The following is a 20,709-nucleotide window of genomic DNA, read 5'->3' as shown; positions in this document are numbered from 1 at the left end:
ACAGAGTGTGAATTCTATGACCTCAGTCCTGACATTTAAAAGAGGTGTTTGAAACTGGTCACAGTGGTCCACACCTGTAATCTCAGCTCTTGGGAGGTGTAGGCAAGAGGATCTAGATTTCAAGATCATCCCTCAGATACATAATGAGTTCAAGACCAGTCTGGGCTGCACAAGACCCTGGCTCAAAATAACAAAAACCAGCAAACCAAAAAGGAGCTCAAAGCTAAGAAACAGTGGCTTAATGAGTGTCCCAGATGCCTTGGGCTGGAACTCTTCATGTTTAATATGGGCAGAAGGAATGCTACCCCAATCCGTGGGCTGTCTCTTGGTTCCCCATCCACACCCCACACTGGGTGACTACAGGGTCTATCTAGTTCAATAATCTTGTGGGATCATGGGGTGGGACACCCACTGAACCCTGAGTAAGATAAGCTTTTAAGAGGAGATTTCTTATTACAATTGATGTTTAAACTAAGAGCTAGAATTGAGTAGAAGCTGATGGAAAGGTGGAACTAGAGAGAAGAGGAAAGAAGGACAACTTTTAGGCCACCTCTTCATAATCACCTTCACTGACTGCTACATCTTGGTTGCTATTTTACCCGGGTTGACCCTTATTTCCTTCCTTCCAGGTATTTAAATCATCACCACAGTATGATACAGCGTCTCTATTAGGCACACGGTCTGCTCTTGTTTTGGACTGCCACTGTGACGGTTTGAGTTTGTGTTGCATGTTCCACAGAGACAGGGACCATGACACTCGGTTAGAAGTGACATGTCCTCCTTGTGTCACCCTGCAGCTGCTCAACGGATATTTCAGACTAGATCATGGGGAAAAGTAAAAGCTCTCACCTCATTGGAGAGGAACGGTAAGGAGACATCAATGAGCTAGTGGTAAGACCTAAAATCAAAGAATTAAAACCACAGCCATATGCATCTCCCAGTCCGTCTTTCTTTCCTGCTTGAGTTCTTCATAGCCACTTCACTACCAAGTGACACAACACACACACGCACACACTCACACACACTCACGCACACATATATATGCATACACACATAAATACACACACACAAACACACACACACAAATACACACACAAATACACACACACTTGCACACACACACACAAACACACACACACATTCACACACATACACACACATTCACACACACACACACACACACATACACATACACACACTCTACTACCCTCAACAGAACAAGTTGTCTGTAAGGGTAGAGAGGATATTACCTATTTGGTTCACTCTGACCTCTAGTGTAGGGCCTGGCATATGATAAGGATGCAAAAAGTATTGATTCGGGCTGAGAATTTGATAGTCAATTTGTATTTTTGAATCCATATAAATGCTAGGTGTGACACCACATGTCTATAATGCCTGTAATCCCAGCATTCAAGAAGCAAAGATAGATAGATCTCAAAGGCAGGTTAGGTACCTAGACTAGCCAAGTCAGTGAGTTCTGGCTTCTGTGAGAGACCCTATCTCAGTAAATAAAGCAGAGAGCAATTGAGAAAGACACCTGACATTGACCTCTGGCCAGCACAGCAGGGTTCAGGTCCTAGAAGGGGGACAGCAATGTATGGACAAAGAAAGTCACAACACTCAATCGGACATGCAAAATTGAGGAGTGCAAGGAGCTGTCTGTCAAAGCTTGGACCAGAGGCTCTGGCTGCTGGCCCACACTGTTCTTATTCTTAGGCTTACACATGTATCCCAGATGTGCATCACAGATAATGACTTTGACATCCTACAGACCATGTTGAGAGGACGTCCTTGGTTTTACAGTATGTGGTTTCAAAGATAACAGGTGTGTTTGCTAGGAAGGAACATTTTCATGCTCCTACCCCCAACTCCCCACCCTTACCACCCAGCCAGGCTGGGTGAGAAGGAAACCAGACTCACCCGTGTGTCCCTGATTGGTTGGTAGGTTTGGAGAGCAGATCCTAGAGCAGCCCAGCTGGGCTGTCTATTCAGGTAACATGCTCTGCTGTGGGGAGTAGAGGGCACTGTAGATCAGTCTTTATCGGACACTAGTTCCATTTCTACCAAGAGTTCAAGTCGTGTGTCAGGGTGAGACGGCATGTGGGATTGTACCTCCTGGTTCTCTTTGGGCCTCAGTGTTTAAATAAAACTGCCTTTAAAAAGCTAAGTTTTCTCCCATCCTCCTTCAATATGACGGTGGTCTCCAACACTCTGGCCTGAACACTCATGCACACATATATGTACTCACACACATACAAACATGCATGCACTCAGACGCACAAACATACACGTATCCAAGCAAGAAAGTATCCCAAGAATATATCCAGTTTTCTTGCGCAAGGAATACTCTTAATCCACTGTTACAACCAACCTAATTGAGGATTACCTTCTTAGAGATGGAAGGAGGGACCAAGGCGTTGTGTAAGGTGCAGATCAGCCTGGCGCATCACAATGCGGGAATCAGTTCACTGGTTGGTGGGATGACTTCTGCCTTATACTGTCCTCCTATGAATCAGAATCTTAATGGCCATGCATTTCTTTGTTCAGAACTTGTCTCTTTTGCCAAGAGCTTATCCCTTTCACTCCCTCTCACCTGGCACCTGCCCCTTCTTCCTCTGTTAATTTTTCTCTGTCCTGTGAAGAAGGCTCTTTCTTTTGCAGCCATGTTTTTGGCCCCCGGATTCCATGTTACAATATTGGTAATTTCCTTTCAATTTCCTGTCAGCTTACATCATTGGGAGGTGATGAGTGGATGATAGATAAATCAAGTTTCATCCAACACCAACTGCTAATTAAAAAGACTCCAATTAGGAAGGACACTGGTGTGAAACAATTCTCAAGGCAATGTAGGCTTCTGTCACCATGTCTTGATAAATAACTCTCACTTTGTTAATTGAAATAATCAGCACCACAAATTGGTTGAAATCAAGAACCTATGGACTAGCATAATATCAATGACAAGTGGTGAGATTGAAGTTATTCAAAATATATGGGCTAGTCAAATATTTGTTTATTTTATTCAAGCACAGGTGCCGGAACCTAGTGCCTCATGCATGCTAGGCAAACATTTGACCACTGAGCTACATTCTTAGGCCCCCAGATATTTTTTTTAAATTTTATTTGTTTATTTTCAAGCAGAGAGAGATAGAGACAGAAGAAAGACACAGAGAGAGGTAGAGAGGAAGAATGGGCATGCCAGGCCTCTAGCCACTTGCACAAGAACTCCAGATGCATATGCCTCTGTGCATCTGGCTTGTGTGGGTCCTGGGGAATCGAACCTAGGACCTTTGGCTTCACAGGCAAATGCCTTAACCACTAAGCAATTTCTCCAGCATATCTCTATCTCTATCTCTATCTCTATCTCTATCTCTATCTCTATCTCTATCTCTATCTCTCTCTCTCTCTCTCTCTCTCTCTCTATCTCTATCTCTCTATATCTATATCTATATCTATATCTATATCTATATCTATATCTATATCTATATCTATATCTACATATATATAATTTCAAAAACACTCTTCAGGGCTGGAGAGATGGCTTAGCGGTTAAGCGCTTGCCTGTGAAGCCTAAGGACCCCGGTTCGAGGCTTGGTTCCCCAGGTCCCATGTTAGCCAGATGCACAAGGGGGTGCACGCGTCTGGAGTTCCTTTGCAGAGGCTGGAAGCCCGGGCGCGCCCATTCTCTCTCTCTCCCTCTATCTGTCTTTCTCTCTGTGTCTGTCGCTCTCAAATAAATAAAAATTTTTTTTTAAAAAAACACTCTTCAGACTAATGTAGTAAAGAAGAACCCACTATGAACTTTGTCCTTTCATCTTAAACATGGATCCACGTCATGATTCCTGAATAGTCCCATGCCTGTAGTGACTGTCACGGTTACTTGTTTTGACCCTGGAGAGACCCTAGCCTTGCTTGTATGCCATTCCCACTGTCCCAATGCACTCTAGTGTTTAGTAGAGTTCTCTCCAACCACAAAGCGAATCAATGTAACAGAGACTATCAGACCCGCAATATCAAAAAAAGAGGAAGTTTATACAAAAAAGGAAGTTTCCCCACTTACAGTATTGTCACATCTGCCTCAAATTAGCCTTTCATGAAAAATGATAACCAGATTGTTTGAAAGATTGCTGGGCCTTCGTTGGGCTGTATGGAATAGATTGACCTATTTTGTACTTGCTAGCTAATAATGTTCATATAATAGATGCTCACCTGGATAGTAGAATTGAGTCCAAGACTTGCTTTTATTATAACCTAATAATACAGTTATGGGGGAATCATTAACCTGTACTCACCTCAAATTTCTTTGGTGTCTTTGCCTTCTGTGGAAAATAATGTCAGGTTTGTGCAAGAGTCATGTTCAAATTGGCTCAGAGGAGTTCCCAAGGTGAGGCTATATTTTACTGTTCTGTGTGTCCTGGAGGTCAGCACTCCCCATGGAGATGATGCATCAGGCTTCATCACTCTGCCCTTCACAGTTATCCTAGGTGCATCCTCCTGGCATCAGTTTCATGAAGACAAGAAAATGTCTATCTCATTCACCCTAATGCCTGGCTCATTTCATAAGTCTACGGTGTGTGTACAGAAAATGAAGGCAGCGGGCAGCTCCATAATAGAAGCGTCACGATGGTACACAACAGTTGCTTCAAGCATGAGGCCATCAGTTGCCTATATCAGGGATAGGGTCAGGGGTTCATGGTAATTTTATATATGACCCCCGTTCATCTCAGTGGCTACCCATGTTATTTCTCCTCCGGGCTTGGGAGAACACAACCATGTCAAGCACTCTCCAGGACTTTGGAAGACATTAACTAGTTACTTCACTCATAGACCATAGCTATGGGACATCCACCATCCACATATGAGAAGAAAGAGACACAGAAGATAATAGTTGGCAGAAGTTAATTGCTTCATTGCCAGTTGATAACAGTGCCCTTGGTCCTCAGCCCATGCCACAGCACATTAATGTTCAAAATACACTTTATGATGTAGCAAGACCATGAGCAAGTGTTCTCCTCAGTATTGCCACAAGATTGTAGCAAACAGTTCACCTCACCAGGCTCTAGCTCCTGTTGATTTGGTTGTTAAAGTAGCTACTGCCATAGGATGTCTGTGGTCATATTCAACAAACTCCTCTCTACAGAATATCTGCAATGAATTAGAGGATGCGGTGGAATGGAAGCCAAAGTCGGAATTTGGATGGTTCTGGGAAGAAGATGGATTTTAATTTTGTTCTTTTCTTACCTTTTTTTTTCTCCCTCCGTGTATCATTTCCATGCAGAAATTACAAATTAATGGTCACATCGAACTTATCTGTCAATGTATTACTGCTCTTGCAGTATCAAATTATGCTGGCAATAATGTTTCCAGCTGCCTAGGACTCCATTGCAATTTAATTTGAAAGGAACTCAAATTGCATCTCCAAATGGATAAAAAATTAATTTTACATACAAGCTTTTCACCTCCACATTTCCAGCTCCATGCCCCAAAATTGTCATAATTTGGTTTCAACTTTGAACAGTACATATGTCCCAGCAAACTGCACATGCAAAGATGAATACATAGTAAATTCATGAATTGGAGATCTACTTTACTGCTCCTCTTTAAATATATTTTATTTATTTATTTACTTATTCGAGAGAGAGAGAGAAGCAGATAGGGAAAATGGGCACACCAGAAACTCCAGCCAGTACAAATGAACTCCAGACATGTGCCACTTTTTGCACCTGGCTTACATAGGCTGTGGGGAATCAAACCTAGGTCTTCAGGCTTTTCAGCAAGCACCTTAACCACTAAGCCATCTCTCCAGCATGTAATTCTCTTCTTTAAATAAGATGTTTTGCTTTGATCAAGGCCATTAAGAGATTCTATGGCTATTGCCTTTGACGTCAGAGATAGACACTGAGTCCACATGGAACAGAAACAGGAAACAGTTCTGTCTGAAGCACACTATTATCCTTCGCAATAAGAGTGTATAGAGACCCTGGCTCACTCCTTTACTACTCCTTGCTTCTCCCATTAATTACATGAGGGTCTTAACTCTGCTCCTGTGGTCAGTCATGACCACTTTCTACATTTGCATGCCTAGCTATTTACCTGTATATCTATCTGTACCATCAGCTTTATGTTCTAGTTATACAAATGAGGAGGTCTAGACACTCACGTGTTAGCAGGCAAGGTGAGCACGGGAAACATTGAAGCGATCTTTCTGCAATTCAGTAAGAGATATGATTCAAGTATCTCAATTAGTTCAAAGAGACTTCACATATTCAAGATGTACTGAGGAGACTCTTCTGGAAGGATGACCAACCCAGGGTAGAGCTGGGCTTTGACTCTATTGGCTAGGAATTTATCTATGTAGACAGTATTTATTTGTTAGAGACAGAAAGAGGGGTGGAGAGAGAGAGAGAAAATGGGTGGGCCACGGCCTCTAGCCACTGCAAACGAATTCCAGACACATGTGCCTCCATGTGCATCTGGCTTACATGGGACCTGGGGAATGAAATTGGGGTCCTTAGGCTTTGGAGGCATGCACCATAACTGCTATGCCATCTCTCCAGTCCCTGTAAACAGTATTTAGACAGATGGAGAACATGGGCAGTGGCTGGGAGGTATCAAAGCATTACAGGTACCACACTTTGCTTTTGAAATGTGGGATTTGATGAACGAGTAGTGGAAACTGAGGCAAAAAGACTTGGTGTGGGAAGATGCAAGTGGCAGGTAGGTCTTCCTTCAGGATGGAAAGAGAACTCTAGTAAGAGCTGCAATAGAAATGGGTAAGTGACCAGAAGGGAGGGAGAAGGCCAAGCTACTTTCCTGAGAAAGCAAAAGTGGTGTATAAAACTGTGAGCATCAAACACACACACATATACACACTGATGCTTGTAAACCTGCATTCATACACATGCACCCATGCACAGTATACATGCACTGGTAAACACATAGGCACACACATGCCTGCCCTTTACACATGCAAACTCACAAGTGGGTCTCACGGGTCCTGTTGAAAAATTTGGATCTACAGGCACAGGAAATTCTGAAGTTCCAGTGTCCTGAATTCTGGTCAGAAAGGAAAATGGGATGGGTGGGCACACTTCCCTAGATGCTAAGCCCATGCACTGGGAGAAGGTCAGAGTCAGATGAGGGTCAGTGTGGGGCTTAGGACAGGGCCCCTGGAGCACACTTTAAAGGTGTGCCACTGATTTCCCATGAGAACATAAATTCAGCTTCCTGGACAACCCACTCTCTCTGTGCTGTTTGCCGTCTTCTTGGCTGAGAGGCCATTGTTCAAGAAGGTCATATGGACAGGGCCTTATCTGGAAGCAGTGACCATAGGCTGTAGTCTTGGATGTATTTACACGAGGGATATAAATTCAACAAACCAATCTCTACTGCACACACACAAGGCTTTCTCAGCAATTTCCAGCTTGTTTGCACCAACTCAAATGTAAACCCAAGACATTGCCCCTGGAAGCCAATTGCTGGAGCAGATGCTGGGTTTGGCAGCCGAGGTATAGTAGTAGGGTCCGAGTGAAGGCATGAATGCCTCCTTCACACATTCTTAAAATAGTCTTCCTCACGTACAATTCCAGGACATCTTTCTTGAATGAAATATAAGACATGCTCCCCTTCGGGTTCCTACTGACAGTCAAGTCAGAATGGAGCAGAGCCTGTGGAAGCAGGGTGATCTAGGCTTGATTCCCCAGAAAAATTCACCATGTGGTCATCTCACAGAAAGTCCCCTTGCCAGATCCTGCAGCTGCTGGCCACACAGATTGGCAATGTGGGAGCACAGGTAGATCTGTGAACAAGTACTTCCTGTGGGCAGCCTGACCAATGCTAAATGTGATACACAATGGTGCATAGCAAAAAGCCCAAAGAATATGGGATTGGCTTTGTGAACATGGGCTATAGTCTCTCTCTCTCTCTCTCTTTCTCTTTTTTTCTTTTCTTTTTTTTTTTTTTTTTTTTTGAGGTAGGGTCTCGCTCTAGCCCATGCTGTCTTGAATTTACTATGTAGTCTCAGGCTAGCCTCGAACTCACAGTGACCCTCCTACTACTGCCTCCCGAGTAGACTATGTTGATTAAAGGCAACTTTACTTTCCATAATGGGTCTCAGTTATCTATACCACTTAGTTGTTTCCCAAAGGCAAGTGCTAAGGGCAGGATCTACGAGTTGTCTATCCTGTTCCTTGAATGGGAGTCATGCCATTCACAAAACACTTCTACATACACGTCTAACCCATAGTCACTAGAGTCCCTTAGGCCTGTGTCTTTGAACTGAGATTTTCTTGAATGTCTTAATTTCCATATAAATTCAATATCCAATGTTAATTTAATATGGGAAATGTCTCTAGTCATCTCTCAAGATCTAGGTCCCCTTTGCCTGGTCACTGTGTTCCCATGGGGAATATTACTTGGCCTGATTGTGCACATCTGAATCATTCTGGGAATCTGGTCACAGTGAACGTCTATGTGGTATTGGATCAGCATGTTCGAGGTCTAGGAGTGACACAGGGAGCATTCACATTGGGCTCCTCCCAACAGTCCACTGTTTGGTCACTTCCCTGTCTCTCCTACTCACCCAACCCTGCAAGGCGTGTGTTTGTCTGGTTCTGGAAACTGAGCATAATCAAAATGGAGTCCCAGGGAGTCCAGCTCCAATTCCACATGAGCTTTTTAAAGCATTTCTCCAAGAAAGGCAGTTCTGTAGAAGAGGAATACCACTGTTAGGGGAAAGGCAATTTTCTCTCTTTACAGTTTCATTTTATGCTCATTAACAGCCCTCTGAGATTAGTGCAATAATTTCCACTTTATAGATGAGGAGATGGAGGCTCAGAGATGAAGTACCCTTGGCCAAGGTCACTTAGCTAGAGCATGCCAAAGTCTGGCTTCCAGCTGTGCTCAGATAGTCATTCATGCATGCTTTGGAGGGAATAGGGAGATTTGCCTGTGCCTCAGCCTTCCTGCTTTGGAGGAAGCCCTGAGCTGTTTGGAGGGCTTTCAAGTTCCATTGCCCTCTATAAAAAGGGAGCCTTTGGGGTGTTTCTGCCTTTAAGAGGTATAGCAAGGTGTTTTCTGTGCATACAAGTGCTCTGCAGGAGAAATGGAGCCTGGAGATGGAAGGCAGGCCAGGGGCTAGCTAGATGCTAAGTGGACTTATGTCCCAACCTCACCCCTTCTGGTGGAAGGTCTCAGGGGAGGGCCAGTCACATTCTGCCTTATTATTTCTGGCTTTCCTGCAACATCCTCCCAGGTCTTTCCATATTCCTGTTGGCTGTGACGTGCCTCACGTCTGTGTCCTCTCTCTGGCCCATGTCCTCAGTGGTGTCACAGCACAAAGAAAACACACAGGGTTTTGGGCTTTCTCTGAATTTAGATCTCAACTCTACTTCTCATGGGTGTGGCTTGTAGACAGTTACTGCATCGTGTCACAGAGTTTTGGTTCACTCTAGAATAGGGCTGGAGGTGTCTCCTCACGTGTTATGAGATTTACAAAGTTCAGCATGCGTCATTCCATGGTACATATGTGATGGAGTGCTTTTTACCTACCTACCAGGCCTGAGGTCACATACCAGTTCAAAGACCCATTTTGCCACTTTACCTTTTTTTTTTTTTTTTTTCCTTTGAGACAAAGTCTCTCACTGGCTTAGAACTTGCCAACTAGGCAAGACTGCATGACCATCAAGCCCCAGGGATCTATCATCTGTCTCTGCCTCCTTAGCAATGGGATTATAAGTACCCACAACCACATTAGTGGGGTTTTTGTTGTTGTTTGTTTGTTTTTAACATGGGAACTTGCAATTGAAATCAGATCCCTATACTTACAAGCCAACTATATTACTGACTGATCTATCTCCCCAACCTCATATGTGTATTTAAATAAAAGAAAAAAAACATCAGTTTAGGAGCGACATCATGTATACAACGCTACGTGGCAAAAATCATGTGGGCAAAGAATGAGTGGTTGTGATACACGTGAGAGAGTCAAAATATTCACTTGCCTCCGTGTGGTCTCCTCAGAGCCCTTGTATCTTGTATGTGTCTTGCAGACCCTGTGCACGGCCCACAGAATGTAGAGATCGTGGATATTCGAGCCCGGCAGCTGACCCTACAGTGGGAGCCCTTTGGCTATGCAGTGACCCGTTGCCACAGCTACAACCTCACAGTGCAGTACCAGTACGTGTTCAACCAACAGCAGTATGAGGCCGAGGAAGTGATCCAGACATCCTCCCACTACACCCTGCGGGGTCTGCGTCCCTTCATGACCATCCGGCTGCGTTTGCTGCTCTCCAACCCTGAGGGCCGCATGGAAAGCGAGGAGCTGGTTGTGCAGACCGAAGAGGATGGTGAGTGAATGAGGCTAGTTTCCTAGGGGCTGAGGGATGTTGAGTCTGATCGCTGGCCACTCCAACAAAAACCAGGCAGGCTGAGCACTGCCACAGTTCCAGCGAGGGGGTTGTGATGTGTCCATCCATAATGATAGCTCCGTCATGCCTTTGCTGTCAAAGTAGCCGTTCGCGCCCCCATCTTCTCCTCACTTTCTACCACTCCCCCTGCACAAAGTCTAACTCCACAGAAACCTCATGAAAGGTTATATTGTATCCTCTAAACGTGTTGACATTAGAAGTCAAGACAACTTGATGTTGCCCATATTTAAAGAATAAAACATGAGACTAGCTTCAAGCTTAACATGCACATTGGATGCATCTCTGCCATTCACCTGGATGTTGCACAGACTTCTCAGATACAGGGTATTCCAAAGTGAATTAATCTCCTCTATACTGACTTATCTTCCTGAGGATCTCATCTCAATGAGCTGTGGCTGGAAGCTCAAGATGGAGACCCAGAAGTCCACCCACAGGTCTCCGTTTCTCTCACCCCACCCCATCTGTCCACCCTGCTAGGAAGGAGTCTGCTTCCTACAGTATGCCTCCTAACTTGGGGTTTCTAGACCATGGAGCCCCATGTGTGCTTAAAATACATTCCCCACTTCTCTGCAACTTGGACTGACCTCTCCGTCCAAGTCTACAGGAGGAATTTTTGAGATTTCAAGACTTTCTTTGAATGTCAGTTCCTCAGTCAACTTTAATGGCCTTCTGCTTCTTGAATGTTTCTTCCCAGGATCTCACTGCGAATGACCTGTAACTCTGATGTTCTTGGAGGAGTAGAATTTGCCTAAGAAACACTTCTGTATGACTGCAGCCTTTTGTCCTTCTGGCCTGGCTGTTTTTGGTCTTGTGGAATATCTTCTTTCTTCTTCACAATGTGACTCTGAGATGCAGATTTAGATGCATGTAATTGGTTATGGATATCTCCCCAGGAGAACCTGGGCAGAGGTGATGAAGTCAATCAGGAAGCTGGAGGGAGCCAAGGTGAAACTTCGAGCCAAGCCCAACAAAGGCTGGCTGCAGGCTAGACCTCCAGGGAAGCTCTCCAGAGTAGGATGGGTGTTATAGATGTTTCAAGTCAGGGAAGGTAACTAGAGCTTTCCCTAGACTTGGATCCAGTGTTTAAAAATGCATAGCCCCATTCTCCCTCTCTATCTGCCCCTTTCTCTCTCTCTCAAATCAATACATTTTTTTAAAAATAAAAGGTGGAATGGGAGAGATTCTTTAGTAGTTAAGGCACTTGCTTGGGAAGCCTAAGGACACAGGTTCAATTCCCCAGGACCCACGTAAGCCAGATGCTCAAAGTGGCACATGCCTCTGGAGTTCGTTTGCAGTGGCTAAAGGCTCTGGCACACCCATTCTCTCTCTCTCTCTCAAAAATAAATTAATTGGGCTGGGGAGATGGCTTAGCGGTTAAGCACTTGCCTGTGAAGCCTAAGGACCCCGGTTCGAGGCTCGGTTCCCCAGGTCCCACGTTAGCCAGATGCACAAGGGGGCGCACGCGTCTGGAGTTCGTTTGCAGAGGCTGGAAGCCCTGGTTCGCCCATTCTCTCTCTCTCTCTCTCTCTCTGTGTGTGTGTGTGTGTGTGTGTGTGTGTGTCTTTCTCTCTCTCTCACACTCAAATAAATAAATAAAAATGAAAAAAAAAATTTAAAAAAAAATAAATTAATTAATTAAATTAAAAAATTCATAGTCCCTTTCTCCAAGCAGATTGAGAAGGTAGTCTCTGGAGGCAAATATACCAGGGTCATAGGCTCTAACCTCTTAGTACCTCAGTTTCGTCATCCAAATGGATGGATTTAATGATAATGCCTAACTTAGAGGCTGTTGTCCATATTTAAAAGAATGGGTAGATAAAGAAATTGAACTAAGTTGCTGGGCGTGGTGTCACACGCCTTTAATCCCAGCAGAGGTAGGAGGATCACCATGAGTTCAAGGCCACCCTGAGACTACATAGTGAATTCCAGGTCAGCCTGAGCTAAAGTGAGACCCTATTTCGAAAAAAAAAAAAAAAAAGTGAACTAAGACCAAGCAGTAAGTTTTCAGTAAATGCAGGTACCATGTATGCAGTAAGTTACAGAAGAGAAAACATGTCCTTGACAAAGGAGTCTTGGATATAAACAATGCAGAGCTGCACGCTGTGGGGCACCTCTCCGGGCTCAGGCCATCCTCTTGAATTGGTGTACAGAGTACTCCAGGAATGGCAATATACTTGGGTCCTGAATGGACAAGCAGTACTAGTGGCAGAGAGGCTTAGTGACCAGTATTCCCAGGGCGGCCCCTCGTGCTGACAGAGAAGAACCCACGCTGCATTTCATCATAGGGTGTCTGGCCACAGCGTCTCTGGGTGGGCTCTTCCAAGAACCACATCCTCCTTGGACTGCACTGTGAGAGTGACCTCTGGGTGCAGTAGCAAGTCTCTTGTCCCAGCTTGAACACTGTGTCAGATCCCCTCCTTTCCTCATTCTTACTGCTAAGAGGAAAATAAATAAACCACAAAGCCTTTATCAAAACAACATGGGAACAGCAATGCTATGAAATTAAATTTCTCGTAAACATCATTAATAAAACATCATTTCCTGCTCCAGGAGCTGTGTGGACATTATCATATTGAAAGACACCGGCATATGAGACATCCCACCCTTGGTTCTCTGGCTCTTCTGAGGTGCTAGCCCCGAAACAACTGGCAGGTTCAGAATAGTATGGATGTGCTCTGGGTTTCTGTTTGTCTTTGTTGATCATTTTCTTCCTATGTTGCCCAGGCTGGTCTTAAACTCACGGGTCAACCTCGTCCTCTGGAATGATGCCTCATCCCTATATGCTTAGACCAGGCTTCATTCTTCCTAAAGAGGAAGGCATGATTGGCATTTTTCAGGGAAAGTGGTTCGCCTTGAGGACGAGCTGAGGCTGGAGCCTGGCACTCATTTTTACTGAAACTCTGCTTTGTATAGCCAGAAAGTAAACCCCTCACTCACCACCTTTGTGTTGCTCTCAGCTGCCCAACAAAATGATTTCCTGGGGCTGTTTAAAGAATATGTTATTGCAGTTCCCCAGTGCCTTTGAGGACCTACAAAATAATCTGCTGCAAAGAGAAGCCCATGGTCTCGGGGCCCCTTTGGCTTCATTGTGGAAGTAGCTCTTGATAAAAGATTAAATGGATTCATTTTTAATGTTTTGTGTGTGTGTGCGTGTGAAAAATAGTTTATTGAGTACAGTGCAAGACGGCAGCAAGCTGGGCGGTTGCTGCAGCACCACCTTCCCTAAAGAGTATTATTTTCACTTTACCCCAAATGTCGCAGACAAAACCAGGGTCATTTGATCATACCACAGACAAGAATTGAAATGAGGCCTGAAGAGATGGCTCAGCAGTAATGATCCAGGTTCTATTCCCCAGTACCTACATAAAGCCAGATGCACAGGGCAGCACATGCACCTGGAGATTGTTTGCAGTGGCTAGAACCATGGCTTGCCCATATTCTCTTTCTGTCTCTCTGCTTGCAAATAAATAAATATATATATATTTTTAAAATTGAAATGGTGCCGGACATGGTGGTGCGTGGCTTTAATCCCAACATCCGGGAGGCAGAAGTAGGAGGATTGCTGTGAGTTCAAGGCCATCCTGAGATGACATAGTGAATTCCAGGTCAGCCTGAACTAGAGTGAGACCCTACCTTGAAAAACAAACAAACAAACACAAAATTGAAATGGAGTATATGAATCCTTGAAAGGTGAAAGGTAAAGCCACATTGAAGCTGATCTGATTGAGCTACCAACTGTGAGCATCTGTAATAGTGCCCGAATTAGTAAACTTGGGATATATAATGAACCACTACTTCCTTTGCCCCAAATTTTGTTCTTAAATAGCTAAAGACTATAGAAAAATTTAAACTGAACATAAATCTTGACATCAGTTCAACATTTGCAAACATTCATTATTTTTATTTTCCACATATCTTGAACAGTATATCCATATGAAAACATAAATACATGGTTTGAGCATTTGCAAATAAATTATAGAAATCATGACAACCTCTTTACTCTACTGCATAATTAAAAAATCAGGATATCCTCTTATATAGTCACAATATCATATAAATCTAAGAAATTTATCATTATTTAGAAATACTCTAATATAAATTCATTTTATTTCTAGTAATGTCAGAATTGATTCTGTATGCTAAAACTGCTGATGGAAATGTGGGATTAAATAGGATACTTATGCCATCTCAAAGTATCACAAAATAGAATATTTTCATTTGATGATTTTAAGGTTCCATAATAATACCTAAATTGCTAAAAAGTATTTTTTTTTTATTTGTGAGGAGAGAGAGAGAGAGAGCGAGAGAGAAAGAGAAAGAGAGAATGGGTATGCAAGGCTACTTGCTGATGCAAACAAACTCCAGATACATGTGCAACTTTGTGCATCTGGCTTTACATGGATACTGGGGAATTGAACCCTGACCAGCAGGTTTTGCAAGCAAGTTCCCTTAAATGCTAAGCCATCTCCCCAACCCCAGTTCTTACCGAAATAAATTATTACATTGGTGTTTAAAAAATTGGGTTCTTTTGGGCTGGAGAGATGGCTTAGCAGGTAAGCGCTTGTCTGTGAAGTCTAAGGACCCTGGTTTGAGGCTCGATTCCCCAAGACCCACGTTAGCCAGATAAACAAGGGAACACATGTGTCTGGAGTTCGTTTGCAGTGGCTGGAGGCCCTGGCGTGCCCATTCTCTCTCTTTGTATCTGCCTCTTTCTCTCTGTTGCTCTCAAATAAATAAATGAAAATACCAAAATAAAATTAAAAAAGGGTCATTTTAAACCTCCACATACACTTATTAATGAGCACTTTTCTTTATAGAAGAGTTTTTCTTTTAAAGAATTATTTTTATTTTTATTTTTTATTAGCATTAGAGAGAGAGTGAGAATAGGCATGCCAGGGCTTCCAGCCACTGCAAATGAACGCCAGGCACATGTGCCACTATGTGCATCTGGCTTACGTGGGACCTGGAGAATTGAACCTGGGTTCTTAGGCTTTACATGCAAGCACCTAAACTGCTAATCCATCTCTCCAGCCCTTTTATAAAGATTTTATTTATTTTTTATAGAAGAGATCTTTTTTTCTCTCATTATCTTCCCTGAATTTGGGATTCTAATCGATTTACATATCATTCTTTGACTCAGTGTACTAAGATTTACCATTGCCCTTGTTCTTTTGGTTGATAAAGTTGTCTAGACCAGGGAGTGGGAATCCCTTCAAGCTGGTAATTAGGTCCTTTTCACATGTCCTCACATTAGTCGTCCTTCCTAGATTTTGGTATGGTGCAATGTTCTACATTATCCTATTTCTGTCATTGGCCCAAAGATGAAGCCTGCCCCTGGTCTAAGGATTTCTGGTTGCCTCCAGAGAGAGTAGTGGTTTAGCCCTAAGACCGGCCTTAGAAGTGTTGACTGGAGCAAGCTTTTCTGACTAGGAAACCTAGGCGTGCAATTACTTGTTCAAAATCCTGAGCTTACCTGTGATTGAAATCCAGTTCCTATACATCATTATGTATATTCTGTACATACCATAGCCCCCTTCTTCCCAGCGAGGGCCCTGATTCTACATACCCTCCTGCTTATGCACATGATCCATCCTGCACTGCACACAAAATAGTTTCAAGGGTACACTACATCTGCTCTAGAGCTTCTAAGTTGAGTAAAATATTTTACTCTATTTACTATTAGCTATGTACCACTGAGGTTCTATAGTCAAAGTATTATGTGCAAAATTTCAGAGGTTTTTCTATATTGTTTTGATATTAACTGGTACTCAAGTTCATTTGTTTCAATTTTATGTATTTCCGTCCTCTATTTTAAAAATTAAATGTTTCTGTTTTTAACATTCAAAACAGATGTCCTTTTTAAAAGCCCAAACTCTAGTTTTTAAAGTAATTTAGTTTTTACTTATTTGCTTTTGAGAGAATGAGAGAGGGAGAGAGAGAGAGAATGGGTATGCCAGAGCCTCCAGCCACTGCAAACGAATTCCAGACGCATGTGCCACCTTGTACACCTTGCTTGCATGTGTTCTGGAGACTTGAACCTGTCCTTTGGCTTTGCAGGCAAGTGCCTTAACCACTAAGTCATCACTGAGTCCCCAAATTTTATTTGCTTTCTTTGAAATTTTTAAAAATATTTTTATTGACAACTTCCATAAGTACAGATAATAAATCATGATAATTCCCTCCTACCACTCTAGTTTTTTCCTCCCTAAACTCACCCTTCTATTTTTAAAACAGGTTAATGTTGAGAAATATTACCATCATCTTTACCTCTTTTGTACTGCTCCACTTCATACTTGAAAGGTAGACATTTATATTCCTGTGTGGTTTATCGGTCTGTAGTTCACAAAGTAAAAGATCTCTCTCTCTCTCTCTCTCTCTCTCTCTATATATATATATATATATATATATATATATATATATATATACACACACACATACATATATATATGTGTGTGTGTGTGTATGTAGCATGTGTTCATGCATGTACACGTGTATACATGATATTGAACCTGGGGACTTGGAAGTGCTATGCAAAAGTTCTACCTCTGAGCTCTACCTTCATACCCTCTTCTTCCTATTTCATGTATACATGATGGTATTGTACAACCTTTATCTCTTTTATTGTTCTTGTGTTATATACTGGAAGTCACTCCATATCAAAATGTCCCTGCTGTTTTAATACCTTCAGGCTACATCATTGCTCTATGGATGCTATGCCTGAGTATCTAAGGAATAATTGTCTTATTTTCTTCCTATATATGGTCTTTTTTTTTTCTTCTCTATTTCCATTGCCATAGCTGACTGATTGGATGCTCATTACGAGAGGCATTCTGTACTGTACTATACTATATATACATGGATATATATATGAATATACAATAACAAATTGGCTTGTGTGTATATTGTTCATTATGTGTAGAGACAGGTCTTCAAGATAAATCCATGACATTGGTATGGCTGAAGTCAAGGGCAAATGCGCATTCACGTACACCAACCTGTAGAGAAGTCATATTGCTTGCATTTTCACCAGCAATGAGGATTGTCTTAATCTTCACATCAAATGAGAAAGAGCAAGCAGTAATATTTTCCTGTTGTACAATAAGGGAACATAACTTTTAACAATACATAAAATATAATTAATTATGACAAGTAACAATATAAAATGTATGAATACAAACAGTATTTAACATGCTTAACCACATATAATAGGTATCTTGGTTAAGTTGGCCAAACCAACTTGAGTTCTGGTGCTTCCACTGTAAGGAAAGTTGGCATAGCTCAGCAGTGAGCACTGTTCTTTTATGTGTGTCTATACTGAGCGTACTCACTGGGTTTCTTGGGCTGCAGTAAGCCAGAAGGAGGCTGCATGTTACTAGGAACTGGTCTATCTATAGTAATGAGAGGTGGCATGTCAAACATGAAAAGAGGAAAGTAAGTGTATAAGGGTAAAAGGAAATAGCAAAATATAAATAATAAAGCCCAAGGTCATGAAGGATAATAAAGCTACACTCCTTAGCAAGTCCTAAAGGCATCATATATTTCAGGTCGGCATGTGGTAGATGTTAACAAATATCACCTGCAATACTATAAAAGGCAGGGAGAAATGCAGCTGTGTTTTGATTTTGCCCATGGTGAACTAGGCCTTGTGCCGGTATTCTTTGTTCTTGCATTCAGTAGACAAACATAGGGGTATGGACATCATTGCTATGGTTGTGCCAAGAGAAATTAATTACTATATTCTTAACCTGTAAAGCCTACCCTGCCACTTACTGTGCAATCTTATGCTGGATAAACCTTCCTTAACATTCTTCCATGTTTTATTTTTCTCCACATCACAATGCCCATTTATTGTTTTAATTTATTATCTGTCCTTCTAGAAGAAAATTGGCATGAATGCAAACGTTGATGTGTTTTGTTCATGGCTGGTGGTTTCCCAGTAAGAACAATGGCTGTCCATGTATTTGTTAATTACTGGCTGAATGCAGGGCTTGGTGAATGACTATCTAACACCAACACCCATGCCTCTTTCATGATACCACTGTGTTCCATGAATGGACAGTTTCATAAGTTGGGGGCAGGTAGGATGTCTTTCAGGTGTGTTCACAGTTGACTCATACTCGCTTGCTCAAGCTGATCCTTAGTGTCTCTTCTTACCCGCAAGTTCAGTAACGTACCCACTGCTTGAAATCAACCATGGGTAGAATATATACAACATGGAAATTGGCAAACAGGTTGGTTATTTTTTATTCCTAGGGAACTCATGGTGAAACATTCCTCATCATACTGCTGTGTTCTTCCGTGTAAAGTGATCTTTAATGTCTTGTGGCATAAAAATTCATGTAGAAGAGATAAAATAAACATATCAATAATATTGTAAAATAGAGCAGTAAAACTATCAAATAGTAATACATTGATGCTATCTAACTTTCTCAACTTTTCTCCGTTAAAAGTCACCCAAATACTCTTGTGTTTTCTGAAGTATTCTCGAACTATTTTGAGTTCTCTTAAATTAGCTCCAATCCTTTTAATCATGAACAGCCAACAATATGACAACTGTAAATGAGGGGTAAAAAAAAAAAAAAATGACTTGGAGAAGCAAAGTAGCATGAGAAACTCCCATTTAGTTGCCCAGGGTTCTGAGCTTCACACACGAAACATTTCTACTTTGCATAACTAGCATCCAAGTTCGCCATCTTGAGCCTACTTTTCATATGGGGAAAATGGAAATTAGGAGAGGAAAGAACAGGCAGAAGAGGGGAAGAAAGATGAAGAGAAACATGAGGAGGGGAAGAAAGAAGAGGTCAGGAAGGGGATGGGAGGCAAGGAATGGAGAAAACTTCCTGCGATGACTATCTGTCCTCTCCTATGTTGAAATGAACATTTACCTTAAATTACCACCTGACTTTCAAGTGCAAGAAAACATCTGGTTTAATTACAGTGAATTTACGTGAACCAACTGACAAGAAGCACTGTTAAAATCAGCAATTTTGCATGCTTTCTTTTTAAGAGAACGAAATTATAAAGTAATTAACCTTTGTTGTGGAACTCTGTGAAAGGGATGGAACGTTCCATGCTGTTAGAAGAAGAAGAAATGAAACTGTGGACAAAGAAAGTGTGGGTTCATTAAAGAATTATAGAGAATAAAAAAAAATAATGGAAAAGAGGCACATGATTAGAAGATAAGACAAAAAAGAGCAATCTTTCACTACAAAGTCCTTTCAAAATAAGAGAGAGCGAGACCCTGTTTAATCAAGGGAAAGTCAGTCTACCTCATTGAAAAGGGCATTGTGACCTATGAAGAGATAATGGGGTGGTGGGAAGATCTTTTAGCTAGGGCTGCTGGCACCACCAACAGATGCTGTGATCACCTTTCAGCCTATGTACACACCAGTGCTAGAAGAAAAGAAGGCAATTCAGAAAATATTCAGAATTGGAAGGATCTGAGCTACAGTCAGCCTTCATTCTTACTTACTCTTTAAGACCCCTTGCTTAAGTAACATATACTGTCCATATTTTTGATCCCATCTGTAAGATAGGATAAAATCAAGCTTTTACAATTCACTAAACAGGTGTTGAAATGAGAAAATCTTACCTCAACCTCATGCCACGTGCTACGTGATATGGGTCTAGCATCCTGTGGGGTAGAACACTCTTGATTAGGCTGTTTAACCAGGAAAAGCCAAGCCGTGGGTCTGTGAAGAATTTATGTTTGTTATGGGCAAGGGGAAACTTCTAAATAACCTCAAACTCTTCTTTAATCTGGATTATAAACTTCTCATTCTGACCAAACCTCCTGTCTTTCACTTCATCAAGTTCTGTAGCTCCAAAACTTCACCCTTACTAGAACATTCCTCTTTCTCTCTACCTTCAAATATCTCTCTTCCCAGTGTCATTTCCATAAACTCACAACCCTGTTTCATTGGATTCTTTGCCTGTCCTGATCCTTTCTTTGGTAGCTGACCATACACCACCATTCCAGCTGATCCTTCAGCAGCCAGGAGCACCATGGGAGAATGCCCTTAAAAGCTGTCCAGAAAGCTGGAGAGATGGCTAAGCAGTTAAGGTGTGAAGCCTAAGGTTCCATGTTCAACTCTCCAGTTCCCATATAAGCCAGACATGAAAATGTTAGGCAAGCACAAGTTTGCACATGCCCATTAGGTGGTGCAAGTGACTGGAGTTCGATTGCAATGGCTGAGGCCCTGCTGTGCCAGTTCTCTCTCTCTCTCCCTCCCTCTCTCTCTCTCTCAAACAGGTAGATTAAAAAAGCTACCACAAAATAGCACTG

The 20,709-nt window shown here is 42.3% G+C and overlaps 1 protein-coding gene across 5 annotated transcripts in view; it reads left to right on the top strand.

The window, feature by feature from the left end:
* Ptprt (protein tyrosine phosphatase receptor type T) overlaps window positions 1–20,709 on the top strand; it is a 1,232,244-nt gene that overhangs the window by 812,166 nt on the left and 399,369 nt on the right. For all 5 annotated transcript variants that reach the window (XM_045155759.1, XM_045155757.1, XM_045155760.1 and 2 more), the window contains exon 8: window positions 10,047–10,343. In XM_045155759.1, coding sequence (XP_045011694.1) covers window positions 10,047–10,343 — 297 coding nt within the window. The remainder of the gene's footprint in view (window positions 1–10,046; window positions 10,344–20,709) is intronic.

This window comes from Jaculus jaculus, chromosome 8 (assembly GCF_020740685.1).
Source record: "Jaculus jaculus isolate mJacJac1 chromosome 8, mJacJac1.mat.Y.cur, whole genome shotgun sequence".
Taxonomy (NCBI): Eukaryota; Metazoa; Chordata; class Mammalia; order Rodentia; family Dipodidae; genus Jaculus; species Jaculus jaculus.
The sequence above is the reverse complement of the archived record's forward strand: the minus strand, read 5'-3'. Positions and strand labels throughout refer to the sequence as shown.